Source organism: Palaemon carinicauda, chromosome 29 (genome assembly GCF_036898095.1).
Source record: "Palaemon carinicauda isolate YSFRI2023 chromosome 29, ASM3689809v2, whole genome shotgun sequence".
In the NCBI taxonomy this organism is placed as follows: domain Eukaryota; kingdom Metazoa; phylum Arthropoda; class Malacostraca; order Decapoda; family Palaemonidae; genus Palaemon; species Palaemon carinicauda.
Window position 1 is genome coordinate 69,169,493 of NC_090753.1, and position 27,389 is coordinate 69,196,881.

The window sequence follows — 27,389 nt, forward strand, 5'->3', positions numbered from 1 at the left end:
CCGTTCGACATCGAACACCCCGTACTTGATGATGATATAACACATGAGCATCAGATAACATTATCGTCTGAACATGTCTGGACCACTGATCAACAGAGGTGAACTAATATTGCAAATTTCAGATCCTGTGGTTGCAACTATTTACTATTCAACATGGGTAAATGTACAATATGTGAGGGCCTACTGTCAAGAAGGTTTGATTGATCGATTTAGAATAATCTGGCATCCAGACAGAGGTCATAGAGGCCGTAATGTCAAAAAGGAGTCTCGAAATCTTTCAAATAAATATTAAAAACATTAATAATGCTGCCTCCGATGCCTTAGATGACCGCGGAGGTAGCGACAGTAGGGGATTCAGTATTATGAAGCTTCATCTGTGGTGGATAACGGGGGAGGGTGGGCTGTGGCACCCTAGTAGTACCAGCTGAACTCGTTTGAGTCCCTTGTTAGGCTGGAGGAACGTAGTGTAGAGGTCCCCTTTTTTTTGTTTTTGTTTCATTTGTTGATGTCGGCTACCCCCCAAAATTGGGGGAAGTGCCTTGGTATGTATGTATGTATCATAAGGAACTGCCAAAATATTTTTTAGAATTTTCCAGTAAAATTAGAAAAATCTTACATAAAGATTCCAAAATATAATTAAAAAGGTAATATAAACAGACATATATAACAACATTTATTCCAGTTAAATAGAATTTTCTAACAAATACTTTATAACCTCTAATAATTCATGAAAGCTTCGAACAAAAAAGCTAAAATCTATAATTTCCAATAAGCACTTTATTTCCTCTATCACACTGGCCCTACAGGGCCAACACTATGCTTCTTACTACCATTAAGGCAAGTTTCATCGTAAACTACATTAAACAGGTCACTGCAAAAAGCCTTAAACCTAATAGTGAAGTGAACCCTCTTTTCACAGGAATGACTCGAGACCAGTAAAGCAATTCACTGGCACCAGTTCCATGGAATGCATTCTTCTTATAATAAAAAAAGGTGCTAAAATAAACAAACTTCTTGAAAAATAAAATTTCCATTAAATATTTCAACGCAACAACAAGCACTAGATTGACTGCACTTCCTTAACAGCATTGACTACAGCCTTGGCAGAAATGCCAAACATTTCCAGGAGCTCGTCGCACTTTCCGGAGCGTGGAATGCGCGGTACGGCGAGGTGCTTCACCACAATGTCCCTTTCCATCGCTACGGCAGATTTCACAGCTTCGCCAATACCACCTTGAAGATGAAAAAGATATTTATAATATACCGTACTTTATTTCCTGTGTCAGACGTACTTTTTCCCGACAAAAGCCCCTAAAAATCATCCTGCGTCTTAATAGATAAAGTTGTCTAGGGGAGTTTGATAAACCTCAAACACCCTATTAATGACATACAAACACTCGCTCACCACTCAAAATATTGGCCTAAAATTATCATTCATTTGTAGCTGAACTCGGTTGAGTCCCTTGTTTGGCTGGGAGGAACGTAGAGAGTAGAGGTCCCCTTTTTTGTTTTTGTTTCATTTGTTGATGTCGGCTACCCCCCAAAATTGGGGGAAGTGCCTTGGTATATGTATGTATGTATGTAGTAAAGGTCAATTTATTTTCATAAACCTTAGCTAATTAAGGTAACAAGAGATTTGTTTATTTTTATCAGCTTATGACCCGTCAACGTCGTCTACATGCAAAGATACCTAACGGCATTATAGCAGATGACGCCAAGGTGTATTAGTTGTTTACGCAGAATTAACCATTTTCCCCCATGGACGTACTGGTACGTTTCACAAAACTCATCCCTTTACCTCCCATGGACTTACCGGTACGTCCTTGCAAAAAAATGCTATTTAAATTTTTTTTTTTTTTTGCATATTTTTGATAATTTTGAGAAACTTCAGGCATTTTCCAAGAGAATGAGACCAACCTGACCTCTCTATGACAAAAATTAATGCTGTTAGAGCAATTTATAAAATATATACTGCAAAATGTGCTTGAAAAAAAATAACCCCTGGGGGTTAAGGGTTGGAAAGTTCCAAATAGCCTGGGGGTTAAAGGGTTAAGTTCTCATATTTTGCAAATAAAAGATTTTGAAAATGACATTCGTCCAAGTTCAGAAATAATAAAAACTAATAGACGTTGAACGCGTCCTTGAAAAAAAATCTCACTGAGAGTTGAAAGAGTTAGCAGAAACTAACTAGAGCTAAAGTCTCACAAATAGCAGAAAAAATATTCCACCGAGTGGAATTCCGCGAGAATTCTTAATTTCATCAATGATTAATTTTGTATGATAATGTATACCAAATTTTGATCAGGAACATATAGCAACACTGCTTTCATGTAAACACACACTTTAAAACATTGTTACACATCGTTTAGTGATTTTTTATATATATATATGCAATAAAATTAGGATAATCTGTGTACAGCTTTTAACCTAACCCTTTACATACTACATGCACACCCAAAATATGAAAATTTATTGCAAGACTCAAAATTGTACAGTAGAATCACCAACTAGAAATTCCTACTACAATAGTTCGTAAAATCTTTCATGTTCATTTTATCCAAAAATTGCTAGGGTATTTATAGGTTGCGTCTTGCTACTTGTGTCTTATGACATGGGAAATACGATGGTTTTTAAACAATGCTCTTGATCAATGGGACCTTTAAATGCTATATCTATATGGGCTGAAAATTTTCATACAAAACCGTATAACTTCTCTTAGAAAATGAAAAAACAATTACACAGGATTCTTATGTAGATTTTATGAACTTCCCTGGATTACTAATGGCTACAAGAAACTATAAAAATTAAACAATAGAATAATAGCCTACCATAACCCCCTAAGTCTGTTCACCATTTATCAGTTATGACCAAGTCTCTCATTGTTAAATATGAGATACAAAAACAAAACCCACATCATGCCAGTGTTTTACCCAACCTTACATCTGGAGAAGTACAAGAGGAAGACCAAGGTTTGGGTGGATGGATGAAGTGAAGGAAGCTCTGGGTGATAGGAGGATAGATGTGAGAGGCAAAAGAGAGTGCTAGAAATAGGAATGAATGGCGAGCGATTGTGACGCAGTTCCAGTAGGCCCTGCTGCTTCCTCCGATGCCTTAGATGACCGCGGAGGTAGCAGCAGTAGGGGATTCAGCATTATGAAGCTTCATCTGTGGTGGATAATGTGGGAGGGTGGGCTATGACACCCTAGCAGTACCAGCTGAACTCGGTTGAGTCCCTTGTTAGGCTGGGAGGAACGTAGAGAGAAGAGGTCCCCTTTCTTGTTTTTGTTTCATTTGTTGATGGGATGTCTGCTAACCCCAAAAATTGGGGGAAGTGCCTTGGTATATGATGTATGTACGTATTCATCAATATACTGTACAGTATCTAATACCTGTCATTGCGGTGTGTGGATTACGTTCATATTTTAAGGTTTCGCTAGAGAAACTGCAGGAATATTCCCAATACCAATAACAGCAATTCCAGTGACCCTGTTAGTTGCTGTAGGCATCACAGACATGCACTTCAATACTTTTGTTACACAGTATTTCTTAAATTTGCTTGATACAATCAAAGCACAGCTACTGCTATATCGGAAGTCCTTTTTAATGCCTTTAAAATTTCATCCAGCTTTAATTTAATACTTAAAAATATCCATTCTACTTTGAGATTACTAAAATATAAATAACAGGACAGTACAGTATGTATATTTACTGACAAGAACATTCATATTGCGTATCAACATTTTCCAGTTGCTAAGGGATTTTGACCGACTGCTATAATGAATTGTAGGGAGAAAAAAAATCATAACCCAAAAGTCTAGCTACTCTGGTACTCACTGCTGTACTGTATTAATAGATTCCCATCCTTACCTTTCACAATATAAAAACATACAGTGAACCCTCGCTACTTCGCGGTTCGAACATCGCGGATTCACCACTTCGCGGATTTTTTTCATAACCCATATACATATACATATTGGTAATAACAAAATCAACATACTGTACTGAATAATCAATATAATCGATGCAAAAACTAACCTATACACAGATGTGTACAGTAAATGCTTTTGTTTCTTCATTATGATCAGAGAAACAAACAAAACATTGGTTGCCATTTTTTATCGTGCTTTTTGGCGTGTTTAGGAAAGGCATGATATAAAATCGCCTTTAATATTTGTGCCTGTTTTAGTTTAGGGTACTGTAGTACATGCATTAAGTGTTCTGTACATTAAAGGGTAGTTTGTTAACAGTACTACGTACAAGGGAAGGTTTTAAAAGTCTGAATATACATGTTGAATAAATAGGTAAATATGGTGTCACTACTTCGCGGATTTTCACCTATCGCGGCCGGGTTTGGAACCTATCTACCGCGATAAAAGAGGGTTCACTTATATATATATATGTATGTGTGTGCTTGTGTGTGTTTATATGTCTGTTTTATGTCTGTGAAGACAGGGCAACACACAAACAGCTAACTAATAATTTGTTAATGTACCATGAAGTCGAGCAGACTTTACTTCCATTCCAACCATAAACATCCTATTATTTAAGACAAGACTTGAAATTTCTAAAATTCATAAATCCATTTATTTAGGAGAAACTTACCTTCTGGGTAGTGATCTTCGACCACAACAATACGGCCACCGCACTCCTTAGCATTGCTAATAATGGCCTTCTCGTCAATGGGCTTTATTGTGAAGAGATCCATAACCCTAACGTTGATGCCTTCTTTGGCAAGGGTATCGGCAGCTGTCATTGCTTCACGCAAGGTAATGGCAGCACCAATGACAAGAGCCTTGTCTGTTCCAGACGACCGCAAAACATTGGCTTTTCCAATCTATAAATAAAAGGACAGAATTAGCATTGTTCACTGTAAAATCAAATTAATATTCTCGTGAAATTGCCTTGAACATCTAGAAACTCGAGTTCAAAGCACATATCACAGCCTTTAACATATCGGCACCAAATCTGAAACCAGTTTTAACCCTTTTACCCCCGGGTTACTTGGAAATTTCCAACCCTTAACCCCCAGGGGGTTTTTTTTCTTCCCAGCAGATTTTGCAGTGTATTTTTTTAAAATTGCTCTAACAGCCTTAATTTCTGTCATAGAGAGGTCAGGTTGGTCTCATTCTCTTGGAAAATGCCTGAATTTTCTCAAAAAAATATCAAAAGTATGAAAAAAAAATTTGTATAGCATTTTTTGCAAGGACGTACCGGTATGTCCATGGGGGTAAAGGGATGAGTTTTGTGAAACGTACCAGTACGTCCTTTGGGGGTAAAAGGGTTAACATTTATATTTAAATGGGCAACTGACTGACAATACACTTAAATTTTTACTTTACAGTTAACAGCCAAGCCTAAAACATATTTAATTAATAATAAACATCCCTAGAGCTTAAAAAGACACATTAAACTAACCTGGAACTGGTGATCATTGTCGTAAACTACTGCAGTTCCTGGACGAGAGGTACGGATGAAGCAGATGCCCTCCTTGTTGGCAGCCAACTCGCAAGCCCGTTCAGTCGAAACTGCATCGGATGGATAGAAAACTGTACATCCAGGAATAGAACGGAACATCGCCAGATCCTCGAGGGCCATCTGACTAGGGCCATCTTCACCAATACTTACGCCAGCATGAGAACCAACACAATTCAGGTTTGTCTGAAAGGATACATTATAAAATCAGTATTTGCATAACTTTCATGAGACGGAAACTTTCTTTCCACAAATATTTCTAGTCTCTAGATACAGCCTTTCAAACCATCAAAAGGCAAGGACTGCAATCAGCCTGAAGATACTTACCATACCAATTAAACACTTCCACACATACATTTCAAAATAAATACTGTTATATACTGTGCATACAGTAATTGAAAACCAAGTTGAATACTGTTAACCTAATTAAAAATTTCCACATGTGCAGGTTCAAAATTAATAATGTACTGTATAAACAGTACTCTCATTGAAAATCACAGAGTTGAATATCACTGCTATAAAGTAACTACAGTAATTTACATTGGTACTGTACTTTATACCAAACCACCATATACCAGTACCATACAGCAGTCATAATAAGAGTCTTTATGATAATTCCATAGGTCACGAACCTGTGAAATTGCTCCCATACGCAGCTGGTCAAAGGCACGAGTAAAGAAAGCAGCAAAGGTTGAAACGAAGGCCACAGTTCGGTCACGGCAAGCTGTGCCAATACCTACACCAACCAAATTCTGCTCGGCAATGAAGCACTCGATATACCTAGAAAAAAAAAAGTCAAGATAAAAAATAAAGCAGATATATCTACTTATAAACCAATTCATCTTCAAATAAAAACACTTCACAGAATTTTTCAAGAGCAAATACAGCCCTATAGCAATTGAAATCTTCCATATCAGACAGCATTAGCTAATAATACTAAGCAGTACTCGAAGTTTTATTCCAGCTGTTACCAAGTTGTGGAATGATCCTCCTAATCGGGTAGTTGAATCAGTAGAACTTCAAAAGTTCAAAGTTGGAGAAAATGCTTTTTTGTTGACCAGGCGGACATGAGTCTTTTTATAGTTTATATATGACATATTTGTTTTTGATGTTGTTAATAGTTTATATATGACATATCTGTTTTGACGTTGTTGCCTTTTTTAGAATGATATATTGTTAATTTATTCTCATCACTTATTTATTTCCTTATTTCCTTTCCTCACTGGGCTATTTTTCCCTGTTGGAGCCCTTGGGCTTATAGCATCTTGCTTTTCCAACTAGGGTTGTAGCTTGGATAGTAATAATAATAATAATAAATATTTTAAGTATACTGTATCCTCAACATCAAAATTTTAATTTGTATTTTTCCTAACAACTTACCGAGAACTACTTTCTTACGAGTACCTGGAATCTCCTCTCCTCCGACCAGAGTTTTGTGTAGTTTACACTACTTCCGTTTTCTGTGAGGACTACCTCAGGCGGAAGGATACGTGCCCTGAGGCTAATCCCGAGTCAGGCCGCGTGCTAGCTTGGGTCTCGACCAACAACTTCCCATGCTCCCATTAACCCTTTTACCCCCAGGCTATTTGGAAATTTCCAACCCTTAACCCCCAAGGGTTATTTTTTATTCAAGCACATTTTGCAGTATATATTTTTCAAAATGCTCTAACAGCCTTAATTTTTGTCAGAGGTGTCAGGTTGGTCTCATTCTCTTGGAAAATGCCTGAATTTTCTCAATCATAAAAAAAAAAAAAAAAAAAAATTAAAAAAAATTGTAAATAGCATTTTCTGGGTCGATCAGCGACGGCCGGTGAAAAGGGTCCTTCTTTACACTTTTCTAATATAAATCATCCAAATATACTAGAGAAAGATAAAAGCATGGAATGCAGAGGTTACTACCCTCGCGCGAGCACCTTGTTGGTGTCGTATATCTAACAAAGGCGTGTAAACCACTATTCACAGGCTGTCTTCCATTTAGATAATCCCTTCATCAAAGGGGAGGGCCGTGAAAGGCCCTATAGAATACAGTTGGGCTACTCCACCGACACCTACTACTTAAATAGCATTTTTTTGCAGGGACGTACCGGTACGTCCATGGGGGTAAAGGGATGTGTTTTGTGAAACTTACCAGTACGTCCTTTGGGGGTAAAAGGGTTAACTTGCAGAACATCTGGTTCTTCAACTAAGGAAATATTTCCCCTACTTTTTGGCCTTCTCAACTTCTCCAAGAATAAAGATCTAATTCCAAGTTACATTCAACTCGAAATGCCAAGTATATAGCCTCACTGCCTAAATCTACAGCTGACAAACGGCAGCTTAAATCTCATTAGTACATTCTATGTATTCAGTTCCTACTTGATCCATACAAATTTCTCATTTATCTTAATGGTGAAAGACTTTTCCTAGAAGTCAAATTAGCTGTATTGCCCGAGGGTACACTCAGGCACACTATTCTATCTTATTTCTCTTCCTCTTGTTTTGGTAAATATTTTATCATTTATATAGGAAATATATATTTTAATGTTATTGTTAGAATTTTTTTTCCCTAGTTTCCTTTCCACACTGGGCTATTTTCCCTGTTGGGGACCCTGGGCTTATAGCATCCTGCTTTTCCAATTAGGGTTGTAGCTTAGCAATTAATAACAATAATAACATAACAACAATGATAATGTGCTGTAATAATAACCAAATCCTGGACCAATACTAGTGGATATGGACAGGATCTATGAAATTGGGCTATTAAACATGGTGTTGGGGCTTTTGAAACCATTCAGTACTATAGTGAAACTGGAAAACACTGCAGTTGCATCAAGAAGTTAAATGTTGGAAATCAAAGAGGAAGAAATGCAAAAGTCAAAGGATATAAAGTGGAACTATGAACCAAACAAATCAGTACTGCAAATGTACCTACGTAATGTCTACAGCGCACCATCGATGGCACTAACTGTCTATGGGACAGTGAAGATTAATGTTTAAGAAATACATGGGAGATCTGATAAGGGCAAAGACAGGAATACGTAAAAATTAGAATCACGAAAAGATAAGAATGATACGGGAAACCCGTGCATTGAGCTTCGTAACATATCAAATTGTTCAGCTATAAAACACGACAATAGCTTCATAACTCAAATGAAAATTTTGGCTTGATATTAGCAGCAAAAGATCAGGCCCTAAGAACACGGCCTTCAGAAGGTAAACTGAACCAACAGGAGGTCTTGTCGGTTGACTTCCGCTGGCCGGCGGACCGAGCTCGGACCGAGCTGACCGGGTGCCCTTCCGCGGAACGGGCAAGGTTCTGCAAAGTATAATCGCGTCGAGACTCGGGGCGGAGCGCGGCTCTCGGGCCGTGCGAGGCCCCAGATGGAGACGTGTATACATTACTCCGGCTGGCAGCCTAGCTACCAGCTCAGAACTGGCACGGAAACGTGGAATCTCTACTGGCGTTATCCTTTCAGTAGGATGCTCCCAATCATGTGTCATAAACACGTTTAGCAAAAATACTGTTAATTCTGGTACGTTCTGAATATCAAGTCAGTCAGTCTCTCTCTCTCTCTCTCTCTCTCTCTCTCTCTCTCTCTCTCTCTCTCTCTCTCTCTCTCAAATATACAGAGCAAATACTGTACAGAATCTGCATAAAAAGAAATAATGTGATAAGTCTCCCGGGTTTGTTGAAATATTAGATACCATACAACAGAGTGGTACGAACAGCAACCATGAGGAATAATTAAAAAATAAATGGGAAAAACTACTCTGGAGATAAAATATTAGCAGAGAATAGGTGATAGAAGTCCATCTACAAGACTTGACTAATAGACATAACTAAGAAAATGGTACTCTGACGTTGCAGTACTGTAGAGGAAAAAAAAAAAATAGAAAAGACAATGGTGTAAGCCAGCGGAGGTAGCGTCCATAATCACCGGAGCACTCGGCACCATCCTGAAATCTCTAAAATGAAACCAATAGATTGGAAGGAAAAAAAAATGCAGGGCAGTTTGTGCAGCTCAAAACAACATGAACTGCAGTAAAATTAATAGAATCTTAAATAAGACCGACTAAATTTCACATGCTTCAATTTTCCGTTAAATCCAGAACAAACTTTGATATTCGCAGCCTCGGTATGAAGTTAGTTCATAACCAGGTATACGCCAGTTAACCCTTTTACCCCCACCATAAGGTTAAATTTCGAGCACATTTTGAATTGCTCTAAAAGGTTTAATTTTTGTCCTAGAGAGGTCAGGTTGGTCTCATTCTTTTGGAAAATGCCTGAAGTTTTTCATAAAATTATCAAAAATATGAAATTAACAGTGTTTTGCAAGAACGTACCGGTACGTCCTTTGAGGGGTGATAGGGTTAATTAAATGCCAACTTTCCCTGCACCAAGATCAGTTGTCTCACATTCTGACTTTCCAAGGGATTCGATGGCGAATAATATGAACCCATTACAACTACTTCATATACTGTATACCGTACTTTCTAATAAATCGACTTTAAGTACATTCAATTTCCATAAAATAATAGCATGTTAACATGAATTGGTGCATCTTAACCCTTATACCACCAGGCTATTTGGAACTTTCCAACCCTTAACCCCCAGGGGTTACTATTTTTTTCAAGCACATTTTGCAGTATATATTTTTAAAATTGCTCTAACAGCCTTAATTTTTGTCAGAGAGGTCAGGTTGGTCTCATTCTTTTGGAAAATGCCTGAAGTTTCTCAAAAAATATACATATATACATAAATACATTCATACATATATATATATTACTGTATATATATGGGTTATGGAAAAAATCCGCGAAGTGGTGAATCCGCGATAGTCAAACCGCGAAGTAGCGAGGGTTCACTGTATGTCTCATTACCATAAAGATTCTGGCAAAGGCAACAAACATTGAACCAGTTTTCAATTAAAGTAAAACCTGCCCCAAAATGAAAAAGGAGTTTTATTGAAGGGGATTCCCCCTACCATGACTCCTCCCTTCCTACCCTCAATGCCATCCACTTACGCCGTCACATTTCAACCAAAAAGGAAAGTTTTCTTATGTGAAAATTACTTGCATGTTTTTAATTTTGAGAATTATGTTATCTTATTTACATACAGTACATACATATACCAAGGCACTTTCCCCAATTTTGGGGGGTAGCCGACATCAACAAATGGGGGAAAAAAAAAAAAAAAAAGCCTAACAAGAGACTCAACCGAGTTCAGCTAATATTGCTAGGGTGTCACAGCCCACCCTCCCACATTATCCACCACAGATGGAGCTTCATAATGCTGAATCCCCTACTGCCGCTACCTCCGCGGTCATCTAAGGCACCGGAGGAAGCAGCAGGGCCTACCGGAACTGTGTCACAATCGCTCGCCATTCATTCCTATTTCTAGCACGCTCGCTTGCCTCTCTCACATCTATCCTCTTATCACCCAGAGCTCCCTTCACTCCATCCATCCACCCAAACCTTGGCCTTCCTCTTGTACTTCTCCCATCATCTCTTGCATTCATCACCTTCTTTAGCAGACAGCCATTTTCCATCCTCTCAACATGGCCAAACCACCTCAACACATTCATATCCACTCTAGCTGCTAACTCATTTCTTACACCTGTTCTCACTCTCACCACTTCGTTCCTAACCCTACCTACTCGAGATACACCAGCCATACTCCTTAGACACTTCATCTCAAACACATTCAATTTCTGTCTCTCCATCACTTTCATTCCCCACAACTCCGATCCATACATCACAGTTGGTACAATCACTTTCTCATACAGAACTCTCTTTACATTCATGCCTAACCCTTTTTTACTACTCCCTTAACTGCCCCCAACACTTTGCAACCTTCATTCACTCTCTGACGTACATCTGCTTCCACTCCACCATTTGCTGCAACAACAGACAACAGGTATTTAAACTGATCCACCTCCTCAAGTAACTCTCCATTCAACATGACATTCAACCTTGCACCACCTTCCCTTCTCGTACATCTCATAACCTTCTCTTACCCACATTAACTCTCAACTTCCTTCTCTCACACACACTTCCAAATTCTATCACTAATCAGCCAAGCTTCTCTTCTGTGTCTGCAACCAGTACAGTATCATCCGCAATTTGTAATGGGAATTATCATATACTGTATTGCGTATTTATGTAGTTTTTACTAGCAAAAATCTCAACGTTAGAAATACATAACATTAGGAAGTCAAAATTTTCCAATAAAGACTGAGCCGCATCACATCTTGTTTTGTCCAATCACAGACTGGCTGTGGTCACCTGTCCTGCTTAGTTGTTGTCCTGTCAGACGACAAGTTTGATTTGACAGCTGTCAAAACTCTAAACAAACACAACCAGGATTTAAGTTTTATTTGTCCTTGAATCATATATTATTATTATTACTATCCAAGCTACAACACTAGATGCTATAAGCCCAAGGGTTCCAACAGGGAAAAATAGCCCCGTGAGGAAAGGAAATAAGGAAATAAATAAATGAAGAGAACAAATTAACAATAAATCATTCTAAAATAAGTAACAACGTAAAAACAGACATGTCATATATAAACTATTAACAACATCAAAAACAAATATGTCATATATAAACTATAAAAAGACTCATGTCCGCCTGGTCAACAAAAAAGCATTTGCTGCAACTTTGAACTTTTGAAGCTCTACTGATTCAACAACCCGATTAGGAAGATCATTCCACAACTTTCGGCTTACACTGTCAGTCCTTATATAATTTTACAGACCTCAGGAATCAAGTAAGGAAAGGAAGAAGTCAATAACATATAATGATAACATATAATGATTCCGTATTCAAACTAATCTGTATTCACCATTTTTGGGGGAACGAACTAAGGTAGAATAGCAAGGTATCAATGTACAGCACAATCCAACAGTTAACTGAAAGCCCCTAAATAAGAATCTGTCCATCCTTCTTTTAGAACTTATAAAAAAAAAAAAAAAAATCTTTTTTTTGTTCTAAAAGAAGAATGGACAGATTTTTATTTAGGGGCTTTCAGTTAACTGTTGGATTGTGCTCTACATTAATTACTATTCTACCATAATTCGTTCCAAAAAAAATGGTGTATACGGATTAGTAAAAAAAAAAAAAAAAAAAAAAAAAAAAAAAAAACCACACACACACACACACCGCCAAGTATAAATAAATTAATATAAATAAATATATAAATTACAATCTTACCTGGCAGGATCAACCTTCAACATTGTATTGGAGAATGTGGAGTTTTTGGTGTCGCCATCCAAAGCAATAACACGGGGGTTGCTTTCTGCTAACTTCGCCAAGGCGGTACCATAAGCCTGTCTTGTTGCTACTTTGTCACCTGAAAATGAAAAAATTAAATCAAATTATAATTATAACTTTACAAAATAGATGATAAACCATAATTCTTAATCATTCACAACTCAAAACATACTAATGAAACTACCAAAATGGCCATAAAGTTACGTAGCAAGCTGCAATGGAAAATAATGGCCATAAATTAAAATTTCAATATATTTAAAACTCAAAACAATTAACCCTTTTACCCCCGGGCTCTTTGGAAATTTCCAACCCTTAACCCCCAAGGGGTTCTTTTTTTCCCAGCACATTTTGCAGTATATATTTTTTAAATTGCTCTAACAGCCTTAATTTTTGTCATAGAGAGGTCAGGTTGGTCTCATTCTCTTGGAAAATGCCTGAATTTTTTTCAAAAAATTATCAAAAAATATGAAACAAATTTTTATAGCATTTTTTTGCAAGGACATACCGGTACGTCCATGGGGGTAAAGGGATGGGTTTTGTAAAACGTACCAGTACGTCCTTTGGGGGTGAAAGGGTTAAAAGACCTAAGTAATAAAAAAATATATTACCTGAAAGGTAACTAAAGCCAAAACAACAATCGACTCTTGAAATTCTATCAGTCCAAAATGTGTCACACAACTGTGTTCCCTTCAACAACTGAATAATGTACATATGAGAATTTTATGTCTTGACGGATTTCAATAGGGAGCCAAAATCTGATGTCACGTTACCACGTGCTATAGTCAATTTCTTTTAGCGATGCAGATTTGCACCGACTCGCAGCGGTGCCCTTTTAGCTCGGAGAAGTTTCCTGATCACTGATTGGTTGGACGAGATAATTCTAACCAATCAGCGATCAGGAAACTTGCCCTTTTAGCTCGGAAAAGTTTCCTGATAGCCGATTGGTTGGACGAGATCATTCTAACCAATCAGCGATCAGGAAAATTTTCCTAAGCTAAAAGGGCACTGCTGCCAGTCGGTGCAAATCTGCCTTGATAAAAGAAATGGACTATAGTTCACAACTGATTCAGGCACTCACAGATCTAGGACTTTACCAGTGTTCTAAAAAAGCCACCCTTTAACTTTACTTTTTCAGTCACTAACTCACTTGAAAAGGAAAAGAACACTGTGCAATTGCAATCTGAACTGTAGTGGTTTTTACCACACATGTATTGGCATCAGTGTAGTAGGAAATCTACTGCATTATGCTGAAAGCAGCCATCCCTCAAAAGGACACTTCTGAACAACGTTTATGCTTGAACTAGTTTAGCCGTTACCATGGTAACTGATATGATTTCAGCTCCCTAATACTCCCATGAGTTTGTTATCTTTCTAGTTAAGAGACAGGAGTCATCAGAAAAAAAAACTTTAAATGTAAGAACCTTTGAATAAATTTTTTTTTTCTCAGAGCAAAACAGAATAAAAATTAACTTTTTAGAAGTATTTCATTATAGAGAAATAGCAGTAAGAATTAAAACAATAGAATTTAGTTCACTAGTTCAAGAAAACCCAGCTTACTGACAAGCTAAAAAGTTTTGAGCAGGATGTCAAAGTCAACCATATTTGTTTAAAAATAATTTTACCGTAACAACCACTTTTTTCATACACCTCAGTGTAGGAAACTTGTGGTAATAAAAAAAATGTAACTTCAAGATCGTTGCTATTATTGTCATCAAAATGGTTGAAATGTTTTATAAATTCGGAAACATGTTATTGTAACAACGATCACAAAACTTTACCCAACATTTAAGGCTCTAAGAGTTCACATGTCAAAATGTCTCCTCCTCACCTACACCAAAACCTTCTCAAAAGACTAGTTACCACAACTAACTTCAAGATTAAAATTCTTCTACTGATAAACACTAACACTTCTCTTCATTAATGCATCTATTATTCTATCATTCAGCCCCATTTCCTGGTGCATAGTTATTGATGTTTTGCACTAGATAGGTTGCCACATTTATTACTCTTAAATTTACTAGATTATAATATTCAAGCTGTAATTCCAAAAAAAAAAAAATATAACTCAAGGTCTGATTCATCAGGATATTTCTATGAACTCTTACAAATTGAGAAGTCTATTACAGTACTGTACTGCAATGTTAAATGTATTATTATTATTATTATTATTATTAGCTAAGCTACAACCCTAGTTGGAAAAGCATGATGCTATAAGCCCAAGGGCTCCAACAGGGAAAAATAGCCCAGTGAGGAAAGGAAACAAGGATATAAACTAAAAGTAATAATCAAAATGAAAAAAAAATAAGCTATATTTATATATAAACTTTAAACACTTCGTAAAAACAAGAGGAAGAGAAACAGGATAGAAAGAGCGTGCCTGAGTGTACCCTCAATCAAGAGAACTCTTTAACTAACCAACTGCTTTTACACAATATTACCACCTCAAACCCTTTCTTGGCCACTTTTTCAAACTACATTATCTTATCTCAAATTTGCTTGTAAAATCTCGAGCTTTTATCTAGATAACTTGAAAGAAATACATATCACATAACTGTATATAAAATTTAGAGAAACCTTGTAATATGCTTCATTTCCCTTCATAATGTCATATTTGTTCCCAAGCTCAAATATCCATTCTCACAATCTAGTCTAAATTGATAATCATTTTATCCTTCAGTTTTATCCAATTAATTCTCATTCTCAAAATATTACACCACATACCAAAAATTCATCAAATAATCCGCTCTTCCACAATTTTCATTACATTTAATTCTTCAACCCCAAACAAATCTGATGTATCACTAATATAGCTTCCCAAGGCAATTTTCTACAGGGGACCAATATCTATCATTCACCTTTATACCAAACATTAAATTATCTTTGCAGGCTTATTATATTTATTATAAATTTATTTTCAAGTTTAGTAAAATTGCTCTAACATAGGTTATTTGTCTAGATACTGTATACTGAAAGTTACCAATGACACTGTCCTTCCCAAAGTTAAAAGATTACCATATATCAAATTTTGTGCCAGTCTAACTTCATCCCACACTTTAGCCCTTCAACAACATTTGCACCCATTCTTTAATATGAACAGAATGCCCAAATGATAACCTATTTTATTTTCCTCTAATGTGAAGGGGCCTTTGATATTTTATAATATTTCAACTTAAAAATAAAGTTAACATCTTTAATGCTGGTAATCTTCACAAAGCTGTATAGTATCCTATTGAAGCTTGATTTCATTTAGTGCATACATCACTCAAAATAAACAGCATTGAATTTTACTTTTTTTTTTTTCACAGGATCAGTGTTACACAAAACTGGTTAGTCTTTAATGCTACGAATTTTCTAACTAATAATTTTTATTAGTTCATCTATCTACTAAGGCACTTCTGAAATTTTGGGGGGTGCCCAACGAATAAGACTCTGTTCCTCCTGGCCTGATGAGGGATTCAGCCAAGTTCGGCTGGTACTGCTAGGGTGCCACAGCCCACCCTCCCCCATTATCCATCACAATCAAGCTTCATATGCTGAATCTCCTACTGCCACTAGTGGTCACCAAGGCGACTGGAGGAAGCAGCAGAGCCTATTTGATACGAGTCAAAGTCACTCGCCATTCATTCCAATTCCTAGCATACCCTTTTGCCTCTCACATCTATCCCATCACCAAGAGCTTGCTTTAAATAAAATATACCAGAGTAGCACTGATAGAACTAAACAACCGTCACTTAACAACCTGTGTCCTGATACCCAAGCTAGTATGCAGCAACATGTCCACTTAAATGTAAACCCCTTTTACTTTAATTCTGTGAATATTAAAATTACAAAGTTCAGTGTGCATAGTTTAAAAAGTTATGTTTATGATGCAGTTTAAAAAAAAAAATCAATAGTTTCAATTGTTACCTGCAATTCTGCAAACAGGAAGTTCTTTACACTAACCTCACAAACTAGTAAGGTAATATGCCACACTGACAAATACAGCATGTACCAAAAAAAGGTTTTCTTGTGGGAAAAAAAAGAAAAAAAAGTTAACTTACCCATGTTATAGCTGGGTGGTGAGCTAAGTTTGATTCCCTTCAAATCTACTGCAGGGGCATCTTCTTTCAATGGCTTCTGGGGTACTAGTTGATTTGGACCGGCATTCTGAATCTGAGCCTCCACGGCAGCGATGACTTCTTCGGCCTTTCCTCCCAGGGGCTTCCCGTGCCAGTTCTCTTCATCCTCGATTGCTGGGAAACCTTTCCCTTTGTAGGTTTTGGTCAAGATTGCTGTGGGTTTTCCCTTAGCCTGTCCAGCTTCATGGAATGCCTGGAAAGTACAGTTTATGTAAGATTCAACAGTTCAGGACATACATACATATACCAAGGCACTTACCCCAATTTTAGGGGGTAGCCGACATCAACAAAAGAAAACAAAAAAGGGGACCTCTACTCTCTACGTTCCTCCAGCCTAACAAGGGACTCAACCGAGTTCAGCTGGTACTGCTAGGGTGCCACAGCCCACCCTCCCACATTATCCACCACAGATGAAGCTTCATAATGCTGAATCCCCTACTGCTGCTACCTCCGCGGTCATCTAAGGCATGGAGGAAGCAGCAGGGCCTACCGGAACTACATCACAATCGCTCGCCATTCATTCCTATTTCTAGCACGCTCTCTTGCCTCTCTCACATCTATCCTCCTATCACCCAGAGCTTTCTTTACTCCATCCATCCACCCAAACCTTGGCCTTCCTCTTGTACTTCTCCCATCAACTCTAGCATTCAACACCTTTAGCAGAGCCATTTTCCATTCTCTCAACATGGCCAAACCACCTCAACACATTCATATCCAGGACATATATTACCTTTATCCATAGTCATCGAAACAAGAGAATTAAAAAATATTTGACTGGCGCTAGTCATTGGTGGAGTAAGATTTCAACCATTTTCACTTTAATGACAAATTGCTGTAGCCAAGATGAACTCACAGCTTGAAATTGCTGGATATCATCTAATAGACTGACTAAGGATGCATAAAGAAGGGTACAAAACTAAACTAGTTGAGTAAAATGCCCAGAATAATGTTTATTACACCAAGAGCTTAAATATTTGAAAAGAGGGCGTCTAGAAATCTGCCACTCATTCTATTCAAGATAGGTTTCACTACACTTCACAACCTCGAAAACTATTTTGCACCTCTTGTTGACAAAGATAAGAAAAAAATCAGAAATAACGCATGAAAAATAAAATTAGAACAAAAATTTAAACTATTCAAGTATTGAAAATTCAGTAGTATTTCGAAATGTTAAAATCGCTTCCAGATGAATAAAATGAATGCAAAAACTCCATTGAGACAGCATCTGAAACGTTAAAATCGCTTCTAGATAACTAAAATGAATGCAAAAACACTGTTGAGACAGCATCTGAAACGTTAAAATCGCTTCCAGATGAAATTTACATGCTAAAAAATCTAAAAAAAAACACACAAGGTCACAAATCCGAAACTGTAGATATTTATATACTTCTAAGTAGATTAAAACATCTGATACTATCCCACTCCCAAGTGTCATCTTTCCCTTGGTCATCAAATCATTAGTAAATCCTGCTGCTTCCTCCGGTGCCTTAGATGACCGTGGAGGTAGCAGCAGTAGGGGACTCAGCAGTATGAAGCTTCATCTGTGGTGGAAATGTGGGAGGTTGGGCTGTGGCACCCTAGCAGTACCAGCTGAACTCGGCTGAGTCCCTGGTTAGGCTGGAGGAACGTAGAGAGTAGAGGTCCCCTTTTTTGTTTAGTTTCTTGTTGATGTCGGCTACCCCCCAAAATTGGGGGAAGTGCCTTTGGTATATGGATGGATAACTAGTTTCATAAACTTTGCACCAATGAAAAAAAAAACTTAAATCTAATTGTCAAAAGTATTCAACATTTTGTAAATAAACTAACCTTGCACAGAGCTTCAACATCGTGTCCATCCACAACAAGTGTGTTGAACCCAAAGCTCTCTAGGCGCATTCGGTACATGTCCATGTCGTGCTGGAATGCCGTGGGCTCAGACTGTCCGAGACGGTTGATGTCGAAGATGGCAACCAAGTTGTCTAGCTTTTTGATGCCAGCGAAGCTAAGAGCCTCCCAGATACTTCCTTCGGCACTTTCGCCATCACCAATCAAACAGTATGTCCTGAAGAAAGGTTAATCATTACTATAATGAAATGTCTATTAACATCATTAAATAATACAAAATTTACTGACTGCTTTGCTTCTCACAGCACACTAGAGATATTGCTTTAGATTATTTAGTGGAGTTTATTAGACTTTTAAAACTATTTTATTCTTTTACCGTTCCCTCTAATCTCCTCAACTCACTGTTAAAAAACAGACTCCTGATTTCCCAACGTACAACAGGCTGTGGCACCCTAGCAGTACCAGCTGAACTCGGCTGAGTCCCTGGTTAGGCTGGAGGAACGTAGAGAGTAGAGGTCCCCTTTTTTGTTTTTGTTTTTTTGTTTTGTTTCTTGTTGATGTCGGCTACCCCCCAAAATTGGGGGAAGTGCCTTTGGTATATGTATGTATGTACAACAGGCAAATCCTTTGAAGCATTCCAAAAAGTCTAAAGATTGTTTAAGTAAATTACAACACTTAACCCTTTTACCCCCAGGCTTTTTGGAAATTTCCAACCCTTAACCCCCAGGGGGTTATTTTTTTCCCAGCACATTTTGCAGTACATTTTTTTTTAAATTGCTCTAACAGCCTTAATTTGTGTCACATAGAGGTCAGGTTGGTCTCATTCTCTTGGAAAATGCCTGAATTTTCTCATAAAATTATCAAAAATATGAAAAAAAAAAAATTTTAAAGCATTTTTTTTTGCAAGGACGTACCGGTACGTGCATGGGGGTAAAGGGATGGCTTTTGTGAAACGTACCAGTACGTCCTTTGGGGGTAAGTGTGTTAAGAACGACTGACCCATGAATAAATACTGAATTACAGTAAATGCTTCAATATATTTTGGAAATTACTTCCACAGCCAACGACCAACCCAAAGAACACCAAGCCTTACCTGTAAGATGCCTTGTCATAGTACTTCCCAACGTACGCCATACCACAGGCAACTGACAATCCCTGACCGAGGGATCCTGTGGCGACATCGACGAAGTTGAGCCTAGGTGTTGGGTGACCCTCCAGGTCGTTGTCAATTTTACGAAGATTCATCAGCTCCTCTTTGGGGAAGAGCCCGGCTTCAGCCCAGGCTACAATAAGGAAATAAATCTTGAAAAAAACCATCATTACACACCGATATCAGTCAAGCATTTATTATCATCATTACTGTATTGCTTGCTAAGCTACAACTCTAGCTGGCAAAGCAGGATGTTATGAGCCCAAGGGCTCCAACAGGGAAAAATACCCCAGTGAGGAAAGGAAATTAATTATTAAACTACAAGAGAAGTTTGATCACAATAACAAAAATCTCAAATATATAAATATAACAGCATAATAGGATAAAAAAAGAATAGTGCGCCCAAGTGTACCCTAAGCATGAGAAATCTAAACCAAGACAGTGGAAGGCCATGGTACAGAGACTAAGGCACTACCCAAGATTAAAAACCAATGGCTTGATTTTAGCTTCCTCCTCCTAAAGGAGCTGCTTACCAAACTTAAGTCTTTTCTACCCTTACTAATTGAGTAGTTAACCCTTTTACCCCCGGGGGATTTGGAAATTTCCAACCCTTAACCCCCAGGGGGTTATTTTTTTCCCAGCAAATTTTGCAGTATATTTTTTTTAAATTGCTCTAACAGCCTCAATTTTTGTCATAGAGAGGTCAGGTTGGTCTCATTCTCTTGGAAAATGCCTGAATTTTCTAAAAAAAAATTATCAAAAATATGAAAAAAAAAAAAAAATGTTATGAGCATTTTTTTGCAAGGACGTACCGGTACGTCCATGGGGGTAAAGGGATGGATTTTGTGAAACGTACCAGTACGTCCTTTGGGGGTAAAAGGGTTAATTTGGATTAAAGAGTAAACCTATTCTGGTATAAATGAGGAAAAGACCTCAATATAAAAGGCTTTAACTGACATTTACAAACGCAAGTTCTAGTACAAATCTATGCAACCAATAGAACTAAAAATATTCAAAAGTAATGTGCAGTTGCATTAGCTTTTCATGTTACATACAGGAATGTTTATGTTAACATTTGCTGACTTCTGGGTTTATAAACATAAAATTTCTTACATAAAACTAAAAATTCAATAGATATAAGCTCTGACTGGGCTATGTGGTTTGATATTACAGTATATTTAAATTTCCAAACATTGTAGCTTTGTGGGTTCAGTAACCAAACAAGCAATAAAAGTGTTAATAATAAATTAACGGAGCTTAACATTTGGGCTAAGAGCAGAGTATGTACATTCATATCAAATGGTTTTCATACATACACACATACATATACCAAGGCACTTCCCCCAATTTTGGTGAATAGCCAACATCAACAAATGAAACAAAAACAAAAAAGGGGACCTCTACTCTCTACGTTCCTCCCAGCCTAACCAGGGACTCAACCGAGTTCAGCTGGTACTGCTAGGGTGTCACAGCCCACCCTCCCACATTATCCACCACAGAAGCAGCTTCATAATGCTGAATCTCCTACTGCTACTACCTCCGCTGTCCTCTAAGGCATCGGAGGAAGGAGCAGGGCCTACCGGAACTGCGTCACAATCGCTCGCCATTCATTCCTATTTCTAGCGCGCTCTCTTGCCTCTCTCACATCTATCCTCCTATCACCCAGAGCTTCCTTCACTCCATCCATCCATCATACCATAAATAAATAGATAAATAGACCAACAAGCAATGGAAACTAATTAATTTCTGCAGAAAAAGGACACTTATTAGTCAACCTGCAGGAAGGTATACTAAAAGTAGCATAAAAGAACCTTTGCTGGAACTTTTTGGCACAATGCCAAAAAATCTTTCACAGAACCTGCACTATTTTTCAAGGTAAGACTATCTGTAAATGGACACTAATAGGGGCTATTCAGCAAAATTTTCCAGTAGAAAATTATACGCATTAAAAAAGAAGGTGATGAATGCAAGAGTTGATGGGAGAAGTACAAGAGGAAGGCCAAGGTATGGGTGGATGAATGGTGTGAAGAAAGCTCTGGGTAATAGGAGGATAGATGTGAGAGAGGCAAGAGAGCGTGCGAGAAATAGGAACGAATGGCGAGCGATTGTGACGCAGTTCCGGTAGGCCCTGCTGCTGCCTCCGGTGCCTTAGATGACCGCGGCGGTAGCAGCAGTAGGGGATGCAGCATTATGAAGCTTCATCTGTGGTGGATAATGTGGGAGGCTGGGCTGTGGCACCCTAGCAGTACCAGCTGAACTCGGTTGAGTCCCTGGTTAGGCTGAAGGAACGTAGAGAGTAAAGGTCCTTTGGTTTTGTTTCATTTGTTGATGTCTGCTACCCCCCAAAATTGGGGGAAGTGCCTTCGGTATATATATGATGTATGTAAAAAAGCTAGTATAATACCAACCTTACGCCTAATAGAAACAAATTTTGAAGTCCGAGTTGAGTTCGTTACTAGGACCAAGTCTAATAATTTCAGGTAGTGTATGAAACCTCTCTCTCCTTGTGAGCTAGAGATGGGAGTTTTCAGTGGGACAATGGGTCTACCTGCCGAGTAATGAGCAGCCATTGTCTGGCCCTCCCTGGTCATAGTTTAGGTGGAGAGGGCCTTAGGTACTGATCATGTATATACAGGACAGGTCTCTAAGACACTGGCCTGTACCTTGCCTCTGTCACTCATGAGCAACCTTTTAAGTCAGAAGTTTGAAAAACTGAAGAGAAGTCTTCGGCAGAAATAAAGGCTACAATATTTAGTGGCAACAAGAGTAAAAGAGCTTTCAATAATAGCTATTTATGACAATAATACACTACCTACGGGTAAATACCGGTATCTAATATATTAAAGGGGAAATTCTAGTTAAGAATTATTTTATAACATGCAGATTCTTTGATAAATTCTTATCCAACAAAAGGTTTTTAACTCATTTCCAATGGGATTGTCCTCCAATGACCTGGTTATATTTCCCTTGTTGTAATATAAAGCTACCAACCTGCTAGTTTCAGACAATCTCCTAGTTCCTTCAAGATTAAAATTACGAACATCCAACCCACTAGTACTTAACCCTTTTACCCCCAGGCTCTTTGGAAATTTCCAACCCTTAACCCCCAAGGGGTTATTTTGTCCCCAGCACATTTTGCAGTATATTTTTTTTAAATTGCTGTAACAGCCTTAATTTTTGTCATAGAGAGGTCAGGTTGGTCTCATTCTCTTGGAAAATGCCTGAATTTTCTGAAAAAAATTATCAAAAATATGAAAAAATAAATTTTTATAGCATTTTTTTTTCAAGGACGTACAGGTACGTCCATGGGGGTAAAGGGATGAGTTTTGTGAAACGTACCAGTACTGTATGTCCTTTGGGGGTAAAAGGGTTAATATTCCCTGTAACAAATTCAAATTTTTTTTTACAATGACCAGTACTGTATATTGATAACTTATGTAAGCAACCCCTCAAAAAGACAAATATTTATTGATGCGCACACATCCTCTCAATAAGATAGGACTACCCACTATCCCCCAAATATTTTTTATTTCTAGATAAGCAACAACCTTAGTTGGAAAAGCAGGATGCTATAAGCCCAAAGGGGTTCAACAGGGGAAAACAGCCCCGTACAGAAAGAAAACAAGGAAACAACAGTGCCTGAGTGTAGGCTACCCTCGAGCAAGAAAACGAACCCAAAGGACAAGTAGGGGAAATGCTGCCGAGCGACGGGAAAAAATAAGCTTTATATATATATTATATATATTGTATATAAATCTATATATACATTTATTATTATTATTACTTGCTCAGCTACAACCCTAATTGGAAATGCAGAATGCTATAAGCCTAGGAGGCCCAACGGGGAAAATAGCCCAGTGAGGAAAGGAAACAAGGAAAAATAAAATATTTTAAGAACAGTAACATTAAAATACACATTTCCTATACAGTATAAACTATACAAACTTTAACAAAACAAGAGAAACAAGATAGAATAGTGTACCCGAGTGTACCATCAAGCAAGAGACATCTAGACAATTACTATTATATAGGGGAGATAAGCCAAAAAGTGTACAGACCCTTTTCTATTCAATTTAATTGAACAAATCAATATGACAAACTATAGTCAATTTCTTTTAGCGATGCAGATTTGCACCGACTCGCAGCGATGCCCTTTTAGCTCGGAAAAGTATCCCGATCGCCGATTGGTTGGACGAGATCATTCTAACCAATCAGCGATCAGAAAACTTTTCCGAGCTAAAAGGGCACCGCTGGGAGTCGGTGCAAATCTGCACCGACTCGCAGCGATGCCCTTTTAGCTCGGAAAAGCATCCCGATCGCTGATTGGTTGGACTAGATCATTCTAACTAATCAGTGATCAGAAAACTTTTCCGAGCTAAAAGGGCACCGCTGCGAGTCGGTGCAAATCTGCACCGACTCGCAGCGATGCCCTTTTAGCTCGGAAAAGTTTCCCAGTCGCTGATTGGTTGGACGAGATCATTCTAACCAATCAGTGATCAGAAGACTTTTCCGAGCTAAAAGGGCACCGCTGCGAGTCGGTGCAAATCTGCCTCGATAAAATAAATGGACTATGGAACCTGCTTACCTGCATACAAGATGGGAGCAGCGTGGCCCTTGGAGAGGATGAATCTGTCTGAACTGGGGCATTTTGGGCTGGACACCTTGTACCTCATGGTGTGGAAGAAGAGGACAGACATCACTTCGGCCATGGACGCACATGATGTGGGATGTCTGAAACCAAAATTAGATTTCATTAGCATATTTTGAATTTTTGTTTCAAATTAGGTTGTTTACCCTAAGAGGTGGTGTTCAAATTGGGTTGTTTACCCTGAGAGGTGGTGTTCAAATTGGGTGGTTTACCCTAAGGGGTGGTGTTCAAATTGGGTTGTTTACCCTCAGAGGTGGTGTTCAAATTGGGTGGTTTACCCTAAGGGGTGGTGTTCAAATTGGGTGGTTTACCCTCAGAGGTGGTTTTCAAATTGGGTGGTTTACCCTAAGGGGTGGTGTTCAAATTGGGTGGTTTACCCTGAGAGGTGGTTTTCAAATTGGGTGGTTTACCCTAAGGGGTGGTGTTCAAATTGGGTGGTTTACCCTAAGGGGTGGTGTTCAAATTGGGTTGTTTACCCTAAGAGGTGGTGTTCAAATTGGGTGGTTTACCCTAAGAGGTGGTGTTCAAATTGGGTGGTTTACCCTCAGAGGTGGTGTTCAAATTGGGTTGTTTACCCTCAGAGGTGGTGTTCAAATTGGGTTGTTTACCCTGAGAGGTGGTGTTCAAATTGGGTTGTTTACCCTTAGAGGTGGTGTTCAAATTGGGTTGTTTACCCTAAGAGGTGGTGTTCAAATTGGGTTGCCTACCCTAAGAGGTGGTGTTCAAATTGGGTTGTTTACCCTCAGAGGTGATGTTCAAATTGGGTTGTTTACCCTCAGAGGTGGTGTTCAAATTGGGTTGTTTACCCTAAGAAGTGGTGTTCAAATTGGGTTGTTTACCCTAAGAAGTGGTGTTCAAATTGGGTTGTTTACCCTGAGAGGTGGTGTTCAAATTGGGTTGTTTACCCTAAGAGGTGGTGTTCAAATTGGGTTGTTTACCCTAAGAAGTGGTGTTCAAATTGGGTTGTTTACCCTGAGAGGTGGTGTTCAAATTGGGTTGTTTACCCTGAGAGGTGGTGTTCAAATTGGGTTGTTTACCCTAAGAAGTGGTGTTCAAATCGGGTTGTTTACCCTAAGAAGTGGTGTTCAAATCGGGTTGTTTACCCTAAGAGGTGGTGTTCAAATCGGGTTGTTTACCCTAAGAGGTGGTGTTCAAATCGGGTTGTTTACCCTAAGAGGTGGTGTTCAAATTGGGTTGTTTACCCTGAGAGGTGGTGTTCAAATTGGGTTGTTTACCCTAAGAGGTGGTGTTCAAATTGGGTTGTGTACCCTGAGAGGTGGTGTTCAAATTGGGTTGTGTACCCTAAGAGGTGGTGTTCAAATCGGGTTGTTTACCCTGAGAGGTGGTGTTCAAATTGGGTTGTGTACCCTGAGAGGTGGTGTTCAAATTGGGTTGTTTACCCTGAGAGGTGGTGTTCAAATTGGGTTGTCTACCCTGAGAGGTGGTGTTCCAATTGGGTTGTCTACCCTGAGAGGTGGTGTTCCAATTGGGTTGTCTACCCTGAGAGGTGGTGTTCCAATTGGGTTGTCTACCCTGAGAGGTGGTGTTCCAATTGGGTTGTCTACCCTGAGAGGTGGTGTTCCAATTGGGTTGTCTACCCTGAGAGGTGGTGTTCCAATTGGGTTGTCTACCTTGAGAGGTGGTGTTCCAATTGGGTTGTCTACCCTGAGAGGTGGTGTTCAAATTGGGTTGTTTACCCTAAGAGGTGGTGTTCAAATTAGGTTGTTTACCCCGAGAGGTGGTGTTCAAATTGGGTTGTTTACCCCAAGAGGTGGTGTTCAAATTGGGTTGTTTACCCCCAAGAGGTGGTGTTCAAATTGGGTTGTTTACCCCCAAGAGGTGGTGTTCAAATTGGGTTGTTTACCCCAAGAGGTGGTGTTCAAATTGGGTTGTTTACCCCAAGAGGTGGTGTTCAAATTGGGTTGTTTACCCCAAGAGGTGGTGTTCAAATTGGGTTGTTTACCCCAAGAGGTGGTGTTCAAATTGGGTTGTTTACCCCAAGAGGTGGTGTTCAAATTGGGTTGTTTACCCTAAGAAGTGGTGTTCAAATTGGGTTGTTTACCCTAAGAAGTGGTGTTCAAATTGGGTTGTTTACCCTAAGAAGTGGGATGTCTGAAACCAAAATTAGATTTCATTAGTACCCTAAGAAGTGGTGTTCAAATTGGGTTGTTTACCCTAAGAAGTGGGATGTCTGAAACCAAAATTAGATTTCATTAGCATAGTTTGAATTTTTCTTTTCCAAATTATGTTGTTTACCATACTGTATGGTAAACAACCTAATTTGAAAAAAAAAAAAAGTGGGACAGAGGTAGATGGAGAAAGCTGGCCAGAAACATCGACCCCACATAGAAGTGGGAAAAGATGCAGACAAAGAAGAAGATGGATGTGGCAGAGATGAGAATATTAAGATGGATGTGTGGGGTGACAAGAAGAGATAAGCACACAATGGGGAAATTAGGGGTAGCACAGGAGTTAGAAAACTATCAAAGATCCAAGAAAGTAGACTGAGGTGGTATGGTCATGTCATGAGAAGAGATGAACAGTATATTGGGAGGAGAGTGATGGAAATGGAGGTACAGGGAACAAGAAGGAGAAGGAGACCAAAGCAAAGGTGGATGGACTGTATCAAGGATGACCTTCGATCAAAGGGATTAACCGGTGATGAAGTGTGGGACAGAGGTAGATGGAGAAAGCTGGCCAGAAACATCGACCCCACATAGAAGTGGGAAAAGATGCAAAACTATACTTAGTATATCAAATTATCCAAGGTCTTTTTTAGGCTTAAATTTACCATAAACATTAAATTATCAAAGCAATTATTCTCTTTACTTGACATATTTCTTTAAAATAACCAATACATAATTTTACTATCCACCAAAATCACAGACCATTTAAATAAAGGACAAACTTGTGCCACATCTCAG

General features: G+C 38.6%; 1 protein-coding gene across 1 annotated transcript; it reads right to left on the bottom strand.

Annotated features, from left to right (window-relative positions):
• Window positions 1–660: 660 nt before the first annotated feature.
• On the bottom strand, window positions 661–24,554 carry LOC137622224 (transketolase-like protein 2). Its single transcript, XM_068352715.1, has 9 exons — window positions 24,403–24,554; window positions 19,761–19,950; window positions 18,650–18,884; window positions 16,766–17,036; window positions 12,666–12,804; window positions 6,105–6,252; window positions 5,416–5,658; window positions 4,603–4,834; window positions 661–1,233 (listed from the first exon to the last, which is right to left on the bottom strand). Exons 1-9 carry the CDS (start codon window positions 24,524–24,526, stop codon window positions 1,061–1,063), a joined length of 1,755 nt encoding a protein of 584 aa, XP_068208816.1. The 5' UTR covers window positions 24,527–24,554; the 3' UTR covers window positions 661–1,060.
• Between the last annotated feature and the right edge of the window lie 2,835 nt (window positions 24,555–27,389).